Raw genomic sequence first — 16,331 nt, forward strand, 5'->3', positions numbered from 1 at the left:
TGAAGATTCTCAATCATCCAGGACAAGGTAAATTCAAAAAAGTTCAAGAAAAAAATTAAGTATAATAAATAGTCCAGTTGTTTTTATCTTTAACTTTTTTGAATTTGTCATTATAGTCACGTTTACCAATTACATGATACAACAGCATGCCTTACTGCTACTACTACTCTGCTGCCATCAAGTGGCTGAAAGTGGCTGCTCTTTTTTTTTTAGTCATAATGAATGAAAACTGTCATATCTCAGCCATAAAATGGTTTATAAATATTGGAAAAAAATTGATAAATATGTCACTTCGGCCTATAAGTCAAAAAGCATGTAAATTATGCAAAAAACTGCGACTTATAGGGCAGAAAACACAGTATTTGTTTGCTCGAAATTATAGTAAATCTGTGTCTCTGTTTAACTTGTGCTTAATAAATGCACTTTGGCGGTCAAATCAGCTGCATTTCAAAAGCCGATACGCGGAAACAGGAATGTGCAGAGGGACGAGTTACTGTGCATTTCTTAGAAATTTAACAAGATAACCACCTAAAAACAATTATTTGCTCGAAATTATAGTAAAGGTGTGTCTCAATTGAACTTTGACTTAATAAATGCACTTTGGCAGTCAAATCAGCTGCATTTTCAAAAGTATTTGCTGCCTCGGTGCTCTGGGAGCCACTTTTACCTACATGATACAACAGCATGCCATACGACTCAAGTGCCATCTAGTGACTGCAAATGGTAGTGTTCAATATTTTCAGTCAGAATGAATGGAAATGGTCATATCTCAGCCAAAAATTGATTTATAAATACGGGAAAAATTCATAAATAAGTCGCTTTGACGTATAAGTCACAGGTCATGCAAATTATGCAAAAATCTATGACTTATAGGCTGAAAAATACGGTACTACAAACAGCTCTGCAGATGAACATATTTCTGTTGTAGCTCACTTGTTTTATGTCCAAAATATGTTGATCAGACAGAAATGAGCTGCTCTCGCAGAAAAAGCAGAAAAGATACAACTCACATGGGACAAAGAACTTTTAACTGAGGATTCTTGGTAGCTTTTTAAAACTCGTTAAACCCGTTTTCCTCACAATCCACTCTAGTTTTAAGAGTTTAGAATAAAAATGTTAATTTGATTCATTCATATTCGCCTTTTTTTAAACCGGGCACGCAGACATTTGACAGAGCAGCTATTTTGAACTATGTGAAGCGTGTAAAAACTTTTAACCTGGTTTTTATTACATGAAGGCCAAAAACGAAACAAAATAACATTTTAATTTCTTATGGAGCTTGTTTTTGAGAACTATTGTACAATTTCTGCAGAAATACTGAAGTGTAATTATAGATGTATCAGCAGTCTGTATTTTCTTGATGAGCCAAATCTGGGATTTCAGCCATTTTAGATCTTTCTTTTCTTTTTTAGCCAAACCTCGCAGAGTGCTTCTCTACTAACCCCTGATGGTCTGACCTGCAGGCCTTCCCAGTGGGACGCTAATCAGCATTTCGTGTGGCAGAAAATGAAACTTGGACGGCGCATGATAAACAAATATAAACAGATTTGAAATGCTGGATTGGAGTTCTCATGAGGTTTAGATCATTCTGTTCCTCCAAATGCCTTTTTTTAAAGTGAACTAGCTTTTGTATGTGCAGCCAGCTGCTTGAACTTATTCCTTATTACTTTCAGCCTGTTTGTGGCATGATTACAGAGCTTAATGTTTCTAACCAGTTGTCATTGATTTTTGCTTCTCTTGCTGAAGTGTTCAGTTTTAACTGGACAAAAACAGATCTGAAACTTCTGAGTCATCTTGGCGCCTTTTCTTGCCTTGCACAGCTTCTGAAATAATCATAAAACTAGAGAAATTACATTTCCTGCAAACATGCAGTGTGAATGCTTACTGCAGAAGAATTTGCTGAAAAACAGCTGCAGATAACTTAAAAAATGCTGAAATGGAAGAACAAGCCTATATCAGCAGAAAAAACCAAAAAGAACACAAACTTGCTGAATTAGGTTTAAAGAAGCAGAAATCAACCAAAAAAAAAGGAAATTAGCTAAAACGGACATTAGCGGAAGAAAAATTGCTGGAAAGTATTTGAAAAGGCTAAAAAAGCTTAAACTACCACAAGAAGCAGAATGCGCTGAAATGAGCTAAAAAATGTGGAATTAACTGAAAAAGCTAAACTTAGCAGTAAATAGTAGCTGAATTTGCAGAAAAAGCTGAAATTAGCAGAAATGTGCTGAAAGGAGCATAACAAGCTGAAATTACTAGATAGAAGGTAATTTAGGCTGAAAGTAACAGAAATTACCATGGAAAACTTGAATTTATCTGACAACGGCTACAATTGGCTAAAAATGTAGCTGAAAAATTAGAACAAGTTTAAATTAGCAGAAGAAAGCAGAAAGCACATGCTCAAGTAGGTTGAAAAAATCAGAAATGAACACACTGGTGAAATTAGCAAAAATCAGCTGAAAAGAAGCTAAAAAGGCAGAAAAAAGTTTTTATTACCAGAAGGAAGTGGAAAGAGCACATTTTTGCTGAATTAGGCTGAAAAATGTGGAATTAGCTGAAAAAGCTAGAATGAGCATAAAACAGCTAAATAGTAGAAAAGCTTAAACTAGCAGAAATAAGCTGAAAGGAGCATAACAAGCTGAAATTAGCAAAGAAGTTAGAAGAAGCACAAAAATGTTGTAGATAGCAAAAAGAATCAGAAAGGAGCACAAAACAGCTGAAATTACCTGAAAGTAGCTGAAAAAAATTTGAAATTTTCACAAAGCTGAAGCAGAACAAAATGTGAAAGGAGCAGTAAAAGGTTGTAAACAGATCTAAAGATTTTAAGGACATAAATGAGCTCAATTAATTTCCTATGAGGAAAAAAATGGCAGAAAAGGCTAAATATTTCAAAAAGCTAAAGTTGCACCGATACTAAAAGTCATAACACTTCTCCTGAACGACCTGAACATTTTGATACGAGTTGTGGAAATGGCACAATAAATGTGGAATGAGAACGATGCTGAAAAACGTACGGAAGAAAAATGGATGACAATAGTGTGAATGCTTCGTAAACATTTTCACAACAAGCCGACGTCCTCTTGGATTTTATACGCCTGGATTTTCTTTTGCATCAGAAGCAGGATGATGTTCAGCTCAACATTCTGCAGCTCTAGATTATGTAAACACTGTGAGCTGGAGTTTTCCCTGAGCAGCAAAACAAAGAGCTGCTTAGGCCTTAGATCCACACCATGATGGACTGATGACTCATGTGGACTCAGACGTTCAGTCACTTCAAGGTACCGGCTTCGTCTGGTGAACGCTGCAGCCTGTCCACCATCTGAACTGAGCAGCAGGACTCGGTGACTGTGGGGTGTTTTGCCAGTTTTTGCACACATCTCACTCCAATCTGTCAGACTTTCATCTCAGAATCCGAGCAGCACAGTAGCCGGGTATTTTTCTCACCATCTTTATCACGGAGCCAACTATTGATCGGATGAATCAGTACCGTCCGATAAATCACCTCTCGTTGTATCTCCATTTCTTCGCTGCTGCATTTTTCACGCGTTTTGAGTTTTGTAACGTTTCATTTAGGAATCTAATCTTATTCAATCTACCTGAATTAACGCAGAGCATTATTGGTGCATGCACACGATGCAGTGCAGAATATAGGAAGGAGACTTTACTGTGTTGTCTGAGCGCGTGTTCGTACGGGTCTATAAACCCCCAGGATACAGAGCTGAAATGTATTCCAGATCAAAGCCGAACTAAAAGAAGACATTTGTAAATGCCCTGTTCGGTCTAATTTGCAGCTTAAATGCTTTCACTTACATTTATAAACAAGTCAATTCCCCCTAATTAGGCAGCATCAATAAAATACATTTTCATCGGTTACACGATCCCTGCTAAGGGTTTTCTTGATCTTTTTAAACTGCAGTTGTCAGAAAGCTTTTTTTGTGTGTTCAGCCACTGGATTTCAATTTAATGGGTCTTTTAATATTTTTTGTTTTAGTCAGCAGTTAATTTAAACACAGCAACGTGAGTTTTGTCATAAAGTTGTGTTGATGATTGCATTAGTTAAAAAAAAACAAATAGTTTTTTGGAGCCTGTCGAAAGGCGGACGTATTATGATTTAGTCCCGTAACTTCTGAGACGCTCCAGATAATTCAACAAACCTTCATACACGCGTGCAACGTCACTCGATTAAGTGTCGCCTGCACTTTTCATCGCCCCAGCCCCAAGATCAAGGATACAAGTCAAGGTCAAAGTTTAGATGAGGTCTTAGCTTTTCCTAGCCATAACTTCAGATCCATTCAGGATAATATAAGATAACTTGGTATGCGTTTGTACCACCTCTAGACAGCGTGTCGTTTAATCTTTTGTCACCCCAGCTACAAGGCCAAGGATACAAATTGTCAACAGTTATATAAGGTCAGCTTATCCAGTCCATTGCTATAGTTTTCTGTATAAAAGTTTGTGGACGGGTGTATAGGTAGATTATGCGTACAGTAGTACCACAATACTTCACGGTTCAACTTTTGTGGATTCACTCTTTTGCGGGTTTTCAGCGTAAGTTTGTACATGACACACGGTTGGCTAATTGATAAAAGTTGACCAACCAGAGCATTGTGCCGAGTGGCGGACTGGCCATCAGGAGCACCGGGACATTTCCCGGTGGCCTGGCCCGCTAGGTGATCGCCAAGGTGCCTCCTCCTTTCTCTTTTTGAAGCTCAGAGAAGATCGGGCGTTTTCAGTCATGGGCCCTAAACTCTGGAACAGTCTGCCCATCAACATTCGACAGGCCACTTCAGTCTCTGCTTTTAAATCTCTCCTCAAAACACACCTGTACTCATTGACCTTGAACACAGCGTGATCTGATGTGGTATTTCATTGTTGCTGATTATGTTTCGTGTTTTTATGCTTTTATTTCTGATGCTGTAATTATATCTTATTTTTATTTGATGCTGTGATCTTTTTGTTAAGCACTTTGATAACAGTTACTGTTTTAAATGTGCTATATAAATACATTTGGCATGACTTTTTGATGTTGTCTGTCACAGCAGCACAGAGTGAAACAGGTGGGCACGCAACCCATTGTGTGTCCCTGTTCTGCTGTGACAGACAGCATCAGAAAGGGAAAGGAGGGGGCGGGGCTGGGGGGGGTTCTGTCTTGTACCTGAGTGAGCCACACGAGCGGCATGGATTGTTTATTTAAAATAATCAAGTGTGACCCCAACCGAGCCTGTAGTCCCCCTCGGCAATCGCAGAGCGGGCCAGGCCACCGGGAAATGTCCAGGTGCTCCCGATGGCCAGTCCACTCCTGGGTTGCCTCAGTAACCGTAGCATCAGTCTGTCTGCTCTCTTTCGCTTTGCTCTTTTAGAGAGTTTGGAACATTAAGAACATTGCAAGAGTGTGGGAAGGGTTGATAAAGCCTTAAAATATATATAAATACTAAAAAGAAAAAAAAAAACATCCCTACTTTGCGGATTTTCACCCATTTGTCTGGAGCGTAACCTACGCGATAGGCGAGGGACTACTGTATTCATGCAAAGCTGCAAAGTTTGTATACAGACAAGCACATTTTGTTGCACAGCAGTCCTTATGGTTAAGGTAATAATTTTAGGATCTAACGTTCATATTCCTGCACAACTTCACAGTAAGACGAACTTTGTGCACGCCTACAAACAATTCCCGCACGTTGGCGTCTTTGCATGAAAAACCTTAAAACAGCAGCATTTCTTTATTGATCCTCTTCTCTGCCTGCAGGATACATCGCTCCGTGGAGCGGCCGTTTCTACTCTCTCTGGGACACCGGGTAAGCTCTGCTGACCTTCGCACTTCCTCTGTCGATGGAACACGTGTTCAATCGAGTGCACGTGTGTGTGTGTGTTTTGAGACGACCGTAAACCCGCTCTGCAACATCTCAGGGGGGAAATCTTTGCAGGCTGTGCTGGACGGCGCACCGTGTTTCTCCAGATGCTCTGCAACGTTTGTGAAGTTACAGAACTAATCAATCCCACACACCAACTCTGCCGGATTTGCTGATCTAAGCAGAAAGGGGCTATTTTGTTTGGATGGGGGGGGGGGGGGGTGCGTCTCCTCTCATTTGGAGGCTCCCAGTAAATACAAACCCTCGACTTATAAAAAATGTTGTAAAAGCTGATAATTAATTTAAAAGCAACGCACAAATCAAACTAACAGCAAATCGTTCCATTTGTTAGAGACTCTGCTGTAAATATGTAAAGAAGCAAACTAATTCCCCCTTTTTTCCTCCTAATTCCAGTTAATCAGGAAGATCTGTTGTATTAATTGTGTCGACATTCCCACAGCGTGCATGAATTACAACCTGTCTGTCTTCCCCCCTCCCTTCATCTTCCTTCTCTCCACAGCTACGCCAAGATCCACATCCCCATCATCGCGTCGGTGTCGGAGCACCAGCCGACCACGTGGGTCTCCTTCTTCTTCGATCTGCACATCCTGGTGTGCACCTTCCCAGCAGGCCTTTGGTTTTGCATCAAAAACATCAATGACGAACGTGTTTTCGGTATGAAACCCTAACTTCAGATGAAATGTCTTCTGGTTGACATATCGACGATATTGTGCAGCGTTTTATTTTGTTTTGACCACCGGTTTGTTGCTTTCACCTTTTATTTATTTATTTATTTTTTACATATCTTGTTTGTTTTTCCTAAGCACACCCTGAAATATCTCCACAGCTATTGAATTATTGACAACTCTTAACCTTTTCACACGCAGATGAACATGTAATTTAGTCAAAGTTTGGTTAAGATATCTGCAAAACTGACATTTCTATCAGCTCCAGGCGTAGATTTAATTTGGTTCTGGGGCTCGGACACTCCACAGTAACATGAAGAACAATAAAACACACCAACATTTAGCTCAGAGTCCAAATCTTGCAGGTTTATTGAGATGAGATGAGATAGAACTTTATTGATTAACTACAGGAAAAGTTTTACACATATTGTAATTTGTGTCACATTCTGTGACATTTAAACTTGAGTTTTATTGGCAAAAGAAAAATACAAGCACACGAAAGATTTTATTTGTAATTACAGGCAGAATGTGAGTTATCCTCTCAGCTGTTTGAGGCGAAACATGTAAACATGTGGGAATCTTTAGTCTCCTTACGATTTGTTTCTGGTTTATAGGTCCGCAGTGTGAATATAAAACGATTAAAGATGCTTTTTTTATTATCTGAAATGATCAAGTTTGTGAATAAACACCATGAGGGAGCAGCTTTAAGCTCATGGTACTTTTTCAAAACACTGAAACTGCTTATTGCAGAAGAACTTGCTGAAAAACAGCTGAAATGTAGCTGAAATGGAAGAACGAGCCTAAATTAGCAGGAGAAAGCAGAAAGAACATGTATTTGCTGAATTATGTTTAAATAAGCATAAATTAGCACAATAATTAAGAAATGAGCTAAAAAAAAAATCTGAAATTGACAACAACAAAAAAAGCTGAAAAGTAGCTGAAAAGTCAGAAAGAAGCTTAAACTACCAGAAGGAAGTGGAAAGATCTGAAATGAGCTCAGAAAGTGTAGAATTAGCTGCAAAAGCTACAATTAGCATAAAAAAGCTAAATAGTAACTGACATTGTAAAAAAAAAGCTGAAACTGAAAAGCCAAAAGGAGCATAACAAGCTGAAATTAACATAAACAAGTTCATTTTGCTGAAAGAATTTATTGAATTCAACATTTGAATTACTGTAATTAATTCATTAATTAATTGAATTAATCTAAAAATGTCTGAAATTAGCTGAAAAGGTAGAACAAGCCTAACTTAGAATAAGAAAGCAGAAAGGACATATATTTTCTTAAATAAGCTGAAAGAAGCAGAAATGAGCACAAAAAGTGGAAATTATCTGATAAAAGCTGAAATTAGCAAAATTCTTAAAAGTAGCTTAAAAGGCAGAAAGAAGCTTAAATTACCAGAAGGAAGTGGAGAGAGCACGTTTATGCTGAAATAGGCTAAACAATTTGAAATGAGTGCAAAAAATTAGCTGAAAAAACTAAAATTGGCATAAAACAGCTAAATAGTAGCTGAAATAGCAAAAAAAAAAGCTAAAACTTGCAGAAATAAGCTGAAAGGAGCACAAAATAGCTGAAAAAACAGCTGAAATAAGCTGAAAGTAGCTGAAAAAACATTTACATTTGCACAAGGAATCTGAAAGAAGCTGAAGCAGAACAAAATGTGAAAGGAGCAGTAAAAGGTTGTAAACACATCTAAAGATTTGAAGGATGTAAAATGAGCTCAATTCATTTTCTATGAGGAAAAAAAACTGGCAGAAAAAGCTAAATATTTCAAAAAAGTTGCATCAATACCAAAAGTCTTATCACCCTTCTCCTGAACGAGCTGAATGTTTTGATTCATGATTTGTTGAACCAGCACAAAATATGTGTAACGAAAAAGATGCTGAAAAACGTACGGAAGAAACAAGGATGACAATAGTGTGAATGCTTCATAAACATTTACACAATGGCTCTTTGGATTCAAATGTCAGGGTTTGTCATTTTAAACACCTTCTAAAAACTTCCATCCAAGTTTGAAGTCCTGTAAAAGCTTCAACGAGCCGCTTCGTTGGATTAATTTGATAAGAGATTAGCTACTTTATCGGTTAAATAAATCACAAACTTTCTTTGTAAAAGTTGTTAACTCAGATAATTTTACCTGCAGTCGAGTGGAGCCTAAAGAAAGAGATTAAAAACATTTGACCTGCGGCTGCAGCTCTGATTTAAACTCAACATGACGCGTTTGAGTTTGAATTTTAACGTTACGAGAAACTTGGACTGTACGAGGACTGTAATTCACAGAGCTCCGTTACCTGACAAACAGGAAGTGGGTTTGTCCTCAGGTGGGAGTGGTTGTTCTCAAACTGACGGCTCCTGTTTATATTTAATCCGTCTGTCACTTTCTCCTGAGCGTTTGACGAGCGGGGAAAAATAATCAACGCGATCAACGATGGGGTGACTGAATGCTGGACTCCAGATATGAACGCTCGGTTTCTTTCTGTGAAAGCACCTTATGATAAATAAAAAAAAATCCAAATGGGAAACTCCCAACATATATTGCATCAGTTTTTTGTTATAAAGACAACAAATATTTATTTATATTCATGTTTCACTCCAACCAGCAAGAAGTGTCATAACACTTTTATCATCTGTGACTGAATGTTTCCTACTTTAAAAAAAAAGTGCCTAACATTGATGCTTTCATGTTCAACTTTGATCAGACTTTTTATGACTCTAAAAGCAAAATCCTTCTTGAACTGTATTGGAAAGAAAACATAAAAGCCCTACATAAATATATATATTAGTGCAGGTGATTAATGAAATAACCTTTTCTTAGATCACAGCTTAATCCTTGTCAGCTTAGCTGCAAGGCGACCTTTTTAAACGCTCGTTCTGCAGCGATAACGTTTGATCAGCTTGTATGAAAATCTGCTTTTACGAGCCTTTTGTCTCAAACAGCCACCGTAGATCAGCGTTTCTTCTTTCTGCACGCTTTTAAACAGCCGCAAATAAAGACAGACGGAGCCTTTTTACTAAACTTTTTAAGGTTCGCAGAGAAAAATGGCTCCGATCAAGAACGAGGAGGCTTCTGAAAGCTAAAAGCAGGTCTGTCTGTACCCTCCACTTAATTAGTCTGTAAGAGATATCGATCAGCGTGCGCATGTTGAACCTGGTGGACACTTCTCAAGGACGAGGAGAAGACATCGTTTCATTTAAGGTTCTGCAAATCTAACGACGAGTTGATATACCGTATTACTGCTCAGTATCTGTTTCTATCACTGCGGTGTCCTTGTCTGACCCTTTCTCTCTTCTAATGCCTCTCATCCACCGCTCTTCTGTGCTCTGCCTTCCAGTGGCGCTGTACGCCATCAGCGCCGTGTATTTTGCCGGTGTGATGGTGCGGCTGATGCTGACGCTGACTCCGGTGGTGTGCATGCTGTCGGCTGTGGCTTTCTCCAGCGTCTTTGAGCATTACATGGGAGACGACACCAAGAGGGAGAAGCCTCCTGCTGAAGACAGCAGCGACGAGGACGACAAGAGGAACTCTGGGAATCTCTATGACAAGGCAAGACGGGTGGAATCGCTCCAGTTTCTCTGATAATCTCTAAGGATTGACCGTAATGTGGGATTTTTAACTGCCTAGTATTTATATTGAAGATTGAGGGAGCAGTTTTCGTCACGACCGCTTTGTGGTTTGGATTTGTTATCGGCACGTTTGTCAGCTTCCCTTGTCACTTCCCGACAGTTTGAGTAAACTGTGAGTCAACAGTGACTCGGCTGCAACTGTTTGAAGCTGCTTCCATCGTTGTGCCCCCCCCCCCCCCCCTTGTTGGACTCTGAACCAAGTTCTCCACTCACAACACAAGCGTCGCATCATTGCCCTCGTATACCTCTTTAACAGAGTTGTTTCAATTCAAGGAGCGCGCCTCGTTACTCAAATGAACGCTTGGAAAATTTAAAAATAGTGAGTTTTGAATTCCAACGTGCACAAGTTCAGTTGTTTCCATCACTTTATTCACAATGTCCAGAGTCATCAGCCTGTTCTGATTGAGCACAGGTGCTTTATTGTTGTCCTTTGTTTGGTTAGTTCATTCTATGGATGGATGGATGGAGAGAGATGGATGGATGGAGAGAGAGAGAGATAAATAGATGGATGAAGAGATGGATAGATGAATAGAGAAAGATGGATGGATGGATGGATGGATGGATGGAGAGAAAGAGATAGATGGATGAAGAAATGGATAGATGGATGAAGAGATGGATAGATGAATGGAGAGAGATGGATAGAGAGATGGATGGATGGATGGATGGAGATAGATAAATAGATAGATGAATGGAGAGAGATGGATAGAGAGATGGATGGATGGATGGAGATAGATAAATAGATAGATGGATGGAGAGATGGATGAATAGAGAGATGGATAGATTGATAGGTACTTCTTACTTTCTTTCCTTTCTTCTTTCTTTCCTTTCTTCTTTCTTTCCTCCCTATCGTTCTTTCTTTGATTTTTCTTTCTTTCCTTCTTTCTTTTCTTTTTTCTTTCTTTCATTTTCTTCTTTCTTTCTTTTCCTCTTTCCTTTCTTCTTTCCTTTTTCTTTTTTTCCTTTTCTTCATTTCTTTTCTTCTTTCCTTCGTGTTTTTATAAATTAATAAATTAAATAATACCGTGTTTGTGGGGGGGGGGGGGCGGCGCCCCCCCCCCATTTTCTAATTATTCAGAAAAAAACAAACGTATGGAATAATAAAAAAAAAGACCAACATGCAGTAAACACATGAAGCTTCAGTTGTTCAGGACATGATAATTAACATTAAATTACTTTATATGTATAAATGTTTCTGTTCAGTGTCGTGAGACGACTTCTGTTGGGACTTGGTGCTTTATAAATAAACTGAGTTGAATTAAATCTAGATCTAACCAGGATAATGGGCTCTTCTAAAAGAAAAACATGCACGTGAAGACATCTCATTAAATCAACGGTACAAAGCATTTATCACACAAAATCCTAAATTATAAAACCTAATATTCAGAAACACAGCTCTGAAATGATTTAAATGTGTTTAATTTCATGTAGATTTCAGTAATGTTGCCGTAATAATGTTATTAGAAATTATAGTCCTTGTGTTTGTGAATGTTTCAGTTGAATATTTCACTTTTGGCTAATCTTAGCTCATCTGAATCTTTGCTGATTTTGAACCAGAGGTATGGTCTCGACTGACTTCAGTGATTTATTATTTTTTACTTGAGTAATTTTCTGCTGCAGAAAAATAAAATCAAGTCATCTCAGGGTTCATCTCACATTTCACCGCGACGCTTCTCCACGCAGCACAAAAAAAACGGTTGCAGCTGCTCCTAAAGACTTTTCCTCATTTAGTTGGATCAATGATTGATTCCACTCAATAATTCATGTTCTGGGGCTGGTGGTGGTTTTCCTCCAGTTGTAACGGGACATGTCTCCCTCTGCAGGCTGGTAAGGTGCGTAAGCACGTGTCCGAGCAGGAGAAGGCAGAGGAGGGTCTGGGTCCAAACATCAAGTCTATAGTTACCATGTTGATGCTGATGCTGCTGATGATGTTCGCCGTGCACTGCACGTGGGTCACCAGCAACGCCTACTCCAGCCCCAGCGTGGTGCTGGCGTCATACAACCACGACGGGTAAGAGCTCCACACGTCACACTGCTCCGAGATGATTGAATAAGAAAAGCTGATGATCCATAATGCAGGAGGATTGATTCCTTCACGTTTCATGCAGATCATACGTGTGCATGCAGGAGCGCTGCAGGTGACATGTATATTTCATAATAAGACTTATTGAAGTATTTATGTGAAGCTGTAAGCGCCGAGTCGATTGTTTTACATGGTTTCTCTGGGTTACGAGCAAACATCCGAGTTTATAAAAATCTGATATATTTTCCCGGAGACGCTGTTCGAGCATAATAATTCTTTTAATGCAGCGAAGGCTAAACGTCAGAGCCACAAGTTCTCATACATATATTTATGATATTATAGTCTGTTCTCAGACAATGGGAGCAGCTTGACTGTCAATGTTCTTGTGTATAAATATGGCCGCACATAAATACACAAACATGTAATCTAATTACTGTACTTGTAGTTAAATCCAAGGCTGGCCTCAATTCTTCTTAACCTGATTTAATGTCACAATGTTTACTTTGCTTCACTTGAGTCTGTTCCACTTCTGATTTCATCTTAACTAAAATATTAATGGCTTCTGCAGGACAGAGATGCACTCATCCAGAACTATGGTTTAAATTTACAGTTTTGTTTTTGTTGTAGTTCATGTTGCTATTGTTGGGTAATGTTACATCAATAAATTGCACATGGTGTAAAGTATGATGCTGCAACTTTTGCACATATTTAAAGCTGCCAGCTGAAATAGATGAGCAACTTTTTGTCCTCATCGAAAATGAACTGATCTCATTTTACATCTTTCAAATCTTTAGATGTGTTTACATTTTACTGCTCCGTTCACTTTTTGTTCTGCTTCAGCTTCTTTCAGCTTACTTGTACAAATTTCAGCTATTTTCATCTAATTTCAGCTGTTTTGTGCTCCTTTCAGATTCTTTCTGCTAACTTGAGCTTTTTCTACTATTTTAGCTACTATTTAGTAGTTTTTGGCTAATTTTAGCTTTCAGCTAATTCAACATTTTTTGCACTCATTTCAACTTTTTTTCTACCTAATTCATCAAAAATGTGCTCTCTCCACTTCCTTCTGGTAATTTAGGCTTCTCTGCCTTTTTTCAGCTGTTTTTCTTCTTCTTTCTTGGGGAGGTTGCTAATTTCAGCTTTTTTTCATATAATTTCAGCTTTTTTCAGCCTAATTGGACAAACGTGTTCATTCCGCTTTCTTATACTAATTTAAGCTTGTTCTACCTCATCTTCTACCTTTTTAGCGTTTTGTAGCTAATTTCAGCTGTTTTCAGATAAATTGCCATGGTAATTTCTGCTACTTTCAGCCTAATTAACTTCTTTATGCTACTTTCAGCTTAATTAAGCTAGTTTCAGCCATTTCTACTATTTAGCTTTTTTTATACAATTTTTGGCTTTGTCAGCAAATTCCACATTTTTTAAGCTAATTTGCCTTCAAGCTACTTTTCAGACATATTTTTTGTTGTTGTTGCTAATTTCAACTTTTTTTTTAGCTACTTAATTTTTGTGCTTATTTCTGCTTATTTAAACATATTTCAGCAAATATGTTTTTTTTTCTGATTTCTTCTGCTCATTTAGGCTTGTTCTTCAATTTCAGCTACATTTCAGCATGTTTTTTTTTTTGTTACCGTAATTTCAGCTGTTTTTCTGCGATTTCTTCAGCTATATTCATTCACACTGCATTTTTGCAGGAAAGGCAATGCCTCTAGTTTGTTTTAACTTTTCTCTTTTGCTTGTTTTTCTTGTTCCTCTGTTTCCTGCCATCAGTTTGCGGAGTTGTAATGTAACAGCTTCCACCTCCTTAAATGTGTACATTTACACACTCAGCCAGTTGCTGTCTTTTTTATTTTTTATTCTCCTGTTGATAATAAAAAGATAAGCCGAACGGACGCACTGCTCACTCTGCAGAAGATAAGCTACGTCTAAACTGTAGCTGTGAGCTTAAATTTCTAATTTAATACCAGACAACAAATATTTGCTGAATCCAGAATGCAGTTTGGCTCGGTGACCTCTGTTCGATATTCGATCCAGAAACGCTGTCGGTGTCTGAGGCCCATCTGCTCGAAATGGGCCCGACTCTGCTGCAGACATGTCTGATGTTGTCATTATTGACTTTTTAAAGGTCGCGCAACATCCTGGATGACTTCAGGGAAGCTTATTACTGGTTGAGGCAGAACACGGACGAGCACGCCCGCGTCATGTCCTGGTGGGACTACGGTTACCAAATCGCCGGCATGGCCAACAGAACCACTCTGGTGGACAACAACACATGGAACAACAGCCACATAGCACTGGTAAGAGCTCTTCTGCATAAATCCAGTGAAACAGACGCAGCAGCTGGGTGATGAGCCGGCTCCTTTGTGAGTCTTGTGCGTAATTGCCACATTGTATAACGCCGCTCCCTCCCACGAGCCTGATAATCCTATTTGTTTAAACTTTTCCAGCTGAATTTTCACTGTAGGGGAATATCAGTTAATTGTCAGATTTTGTGGGGTTGATTTATTTTTCTTTGTCTTTGCTGTCATCTGTAGACAAATGTTTTTAGTCTTATAGTCTTGAAGCCCTGTAGCCTTTTCTCTCTCGCTTCCTACCTGCTGCGTGTGGTGTCTGCAGCGTGGCTCCACAGGAAATATAATTACAGAGAATACATGATGCGTCTCTGTTTAATAATTCTCCTTACTGTCTGTGCTGTGCTGCTCCTTATAGCAGGAAACATTATTAAAAGTTTTGTCGTTGCTGTTAGGTGGGGAAGGCCATGTCATCCAATGAGAGCGCAGCTTATGAAATCATGAGGTCGCTGGATGTGGACTATGTGCTGATCATTTTCGGAGGGGTAATCGGCTACTCCGGAGACGATATAAACAAGTTCCTGTGGATGGTGAGGATAGCGGAGGGGGAGCATCCCAAAGACATCAGGGTGAGTGAGAGACCTGCAGGACGAGCTTCAGTCTTCGTGAATTACTCGACAGATTCACGTTAGGAGGCGCACTGGTCCACGCAGTGAAGCAGCTCACAGCAGATGTGTAATCAGGGCCGTCGTGGCTTTGATGCTTTCTGAATCAGCAAGCCTCTTTGTTGCATCACTTGTATGGATGTTTCAGTTTACATCTTGATATGCTGGCTACTTCAAATAAAGTAAAAATGATGTGCTTTCATTCTGATTTTATACAAACAGAAGAATAACCTGCATTAGACACACCTATTGTAATTGCCAGTCTATGGAGCACACACGAATATAAGCATGCACCCACGGGTGTTCACGTTGTAACATGAGTGGCAGCACACAGCTACTGAGATGTGCAGCTCTTGTTGTAGATTTAGATTCAACCACCAGATGGCGTCTTATAGACTTCATCTTACTGTTTAACACAGAGTGAATCACACGTCTTCATGATAACTACCGCTCTCACTCATGGTTTCTCTACTACCGTATTTTCCACCATATACGTCGCACCGCCCTATAAGTCACATCAGTCCATATTTGTTTAGTAAAGTGGAAAAATCCATAAATACGTTGCTTAACCGCTGACGCATCATGTTTGTTACACGTCACTGTTGACAACCTGGAAATGTGGGCCGGTGTTGTGCCAAAAATCGATTGGCTGCCAAATGGAGGCCATGGGAGCATGCACTGGAGGACTTTAACAAGATTAACACTTAAAAACAATTATTTGTTTGCTCAAAATTACAGCAAAGGTGTGTCTCAGTCTAACTTTTCCTTAATAAATGCACTTTGACAATCAAATCAGCTGCATTTTCAAAAGCCGATACGCAGAAACATGAAGGGCGACTCGCTGTCCATTTCTTCGAAATTTAACAAGAAAACCACCTAAAAACAATTGTTTGCTCGACTTTATAGTAAAGGTGTGTCTCAGTTGAACTTTTCCTTAATAAATGCACTTCAATGGTCAAATCAGTTTCATTTCGCTGGGGCAGCGCAGCGAAATGAAACTGATTTGACGGTTGCTCCAGGCAGACGATGGTGGCGCTGTATGGCAAGCTGATTATGTCATTAATAGCCACTTTTACCAATTACATGATAAAACGGCATGCCATACACGTCGAGTCGAGTGCCATCTGGCAGCTGAAAATGGTTGTGTTCAATATTTTCAGTCAGAATGAATGAAAACGGTCATATCTCAGCCAAAAATTGGTTT

General features: G+C 39.1%; 1 protein-coding gene across 1 annotated transcript in view; it reads left to right on the forward strand.

The window, feature by feature from the left end:
* LOC119425930 (dolichyl-diphosphooligosaccharide--protein glycosyltransferase subunit STT3B) overlaps positions 1 to 16,331 on the forward strand; it is a 104,151-nt gene that overhangs the window by 82,445 nt on the left and 5,375 nt on the right. Inside the window, exons 8-13 of the mRNA XM_037693485.1 lie at positions 5,744 to 5,792; positions 6,367 to 6,521; positions 9,863 to 10,074; positions 11,975 to 12,162; positions 14,297 to 14,468; positions 14,918 to 15,091. Coding sequence (XP_037549413.1) covers positions 5,744 to 5,792; positions 6,367 to 6,521; positions 9,863 to 10,074; positions 11,975 to 12,162; positions 14,297 to 14,468; positions 14,918 to 15,091 — 950 coding nt within the window. The remainder of the gene's footprint in view (positions 1 to 5,743; positions 5,793 to 6,366; positions 6,522 to 9,862; positions 10,075 to 11,974; positions 12,163 to 14,296; positions 14,469 to 14,917; positions 15,092 to 16,331) is intronic.

This window comes from Nematolebias whitei, chromosome 19 (assembly GCF_014905685.2).
Source record: "Nematolebias whitei isolate Nwh7 chromosome 19, NemWhi1, whole genome shotgun sequence".
Lineage (NCBI taxonomy): Eukaryota > Metazoa > Chordata > Actinopteri > Cyprinodontiformes > Rivulidae > Nematolebias > Nematolebias whitei.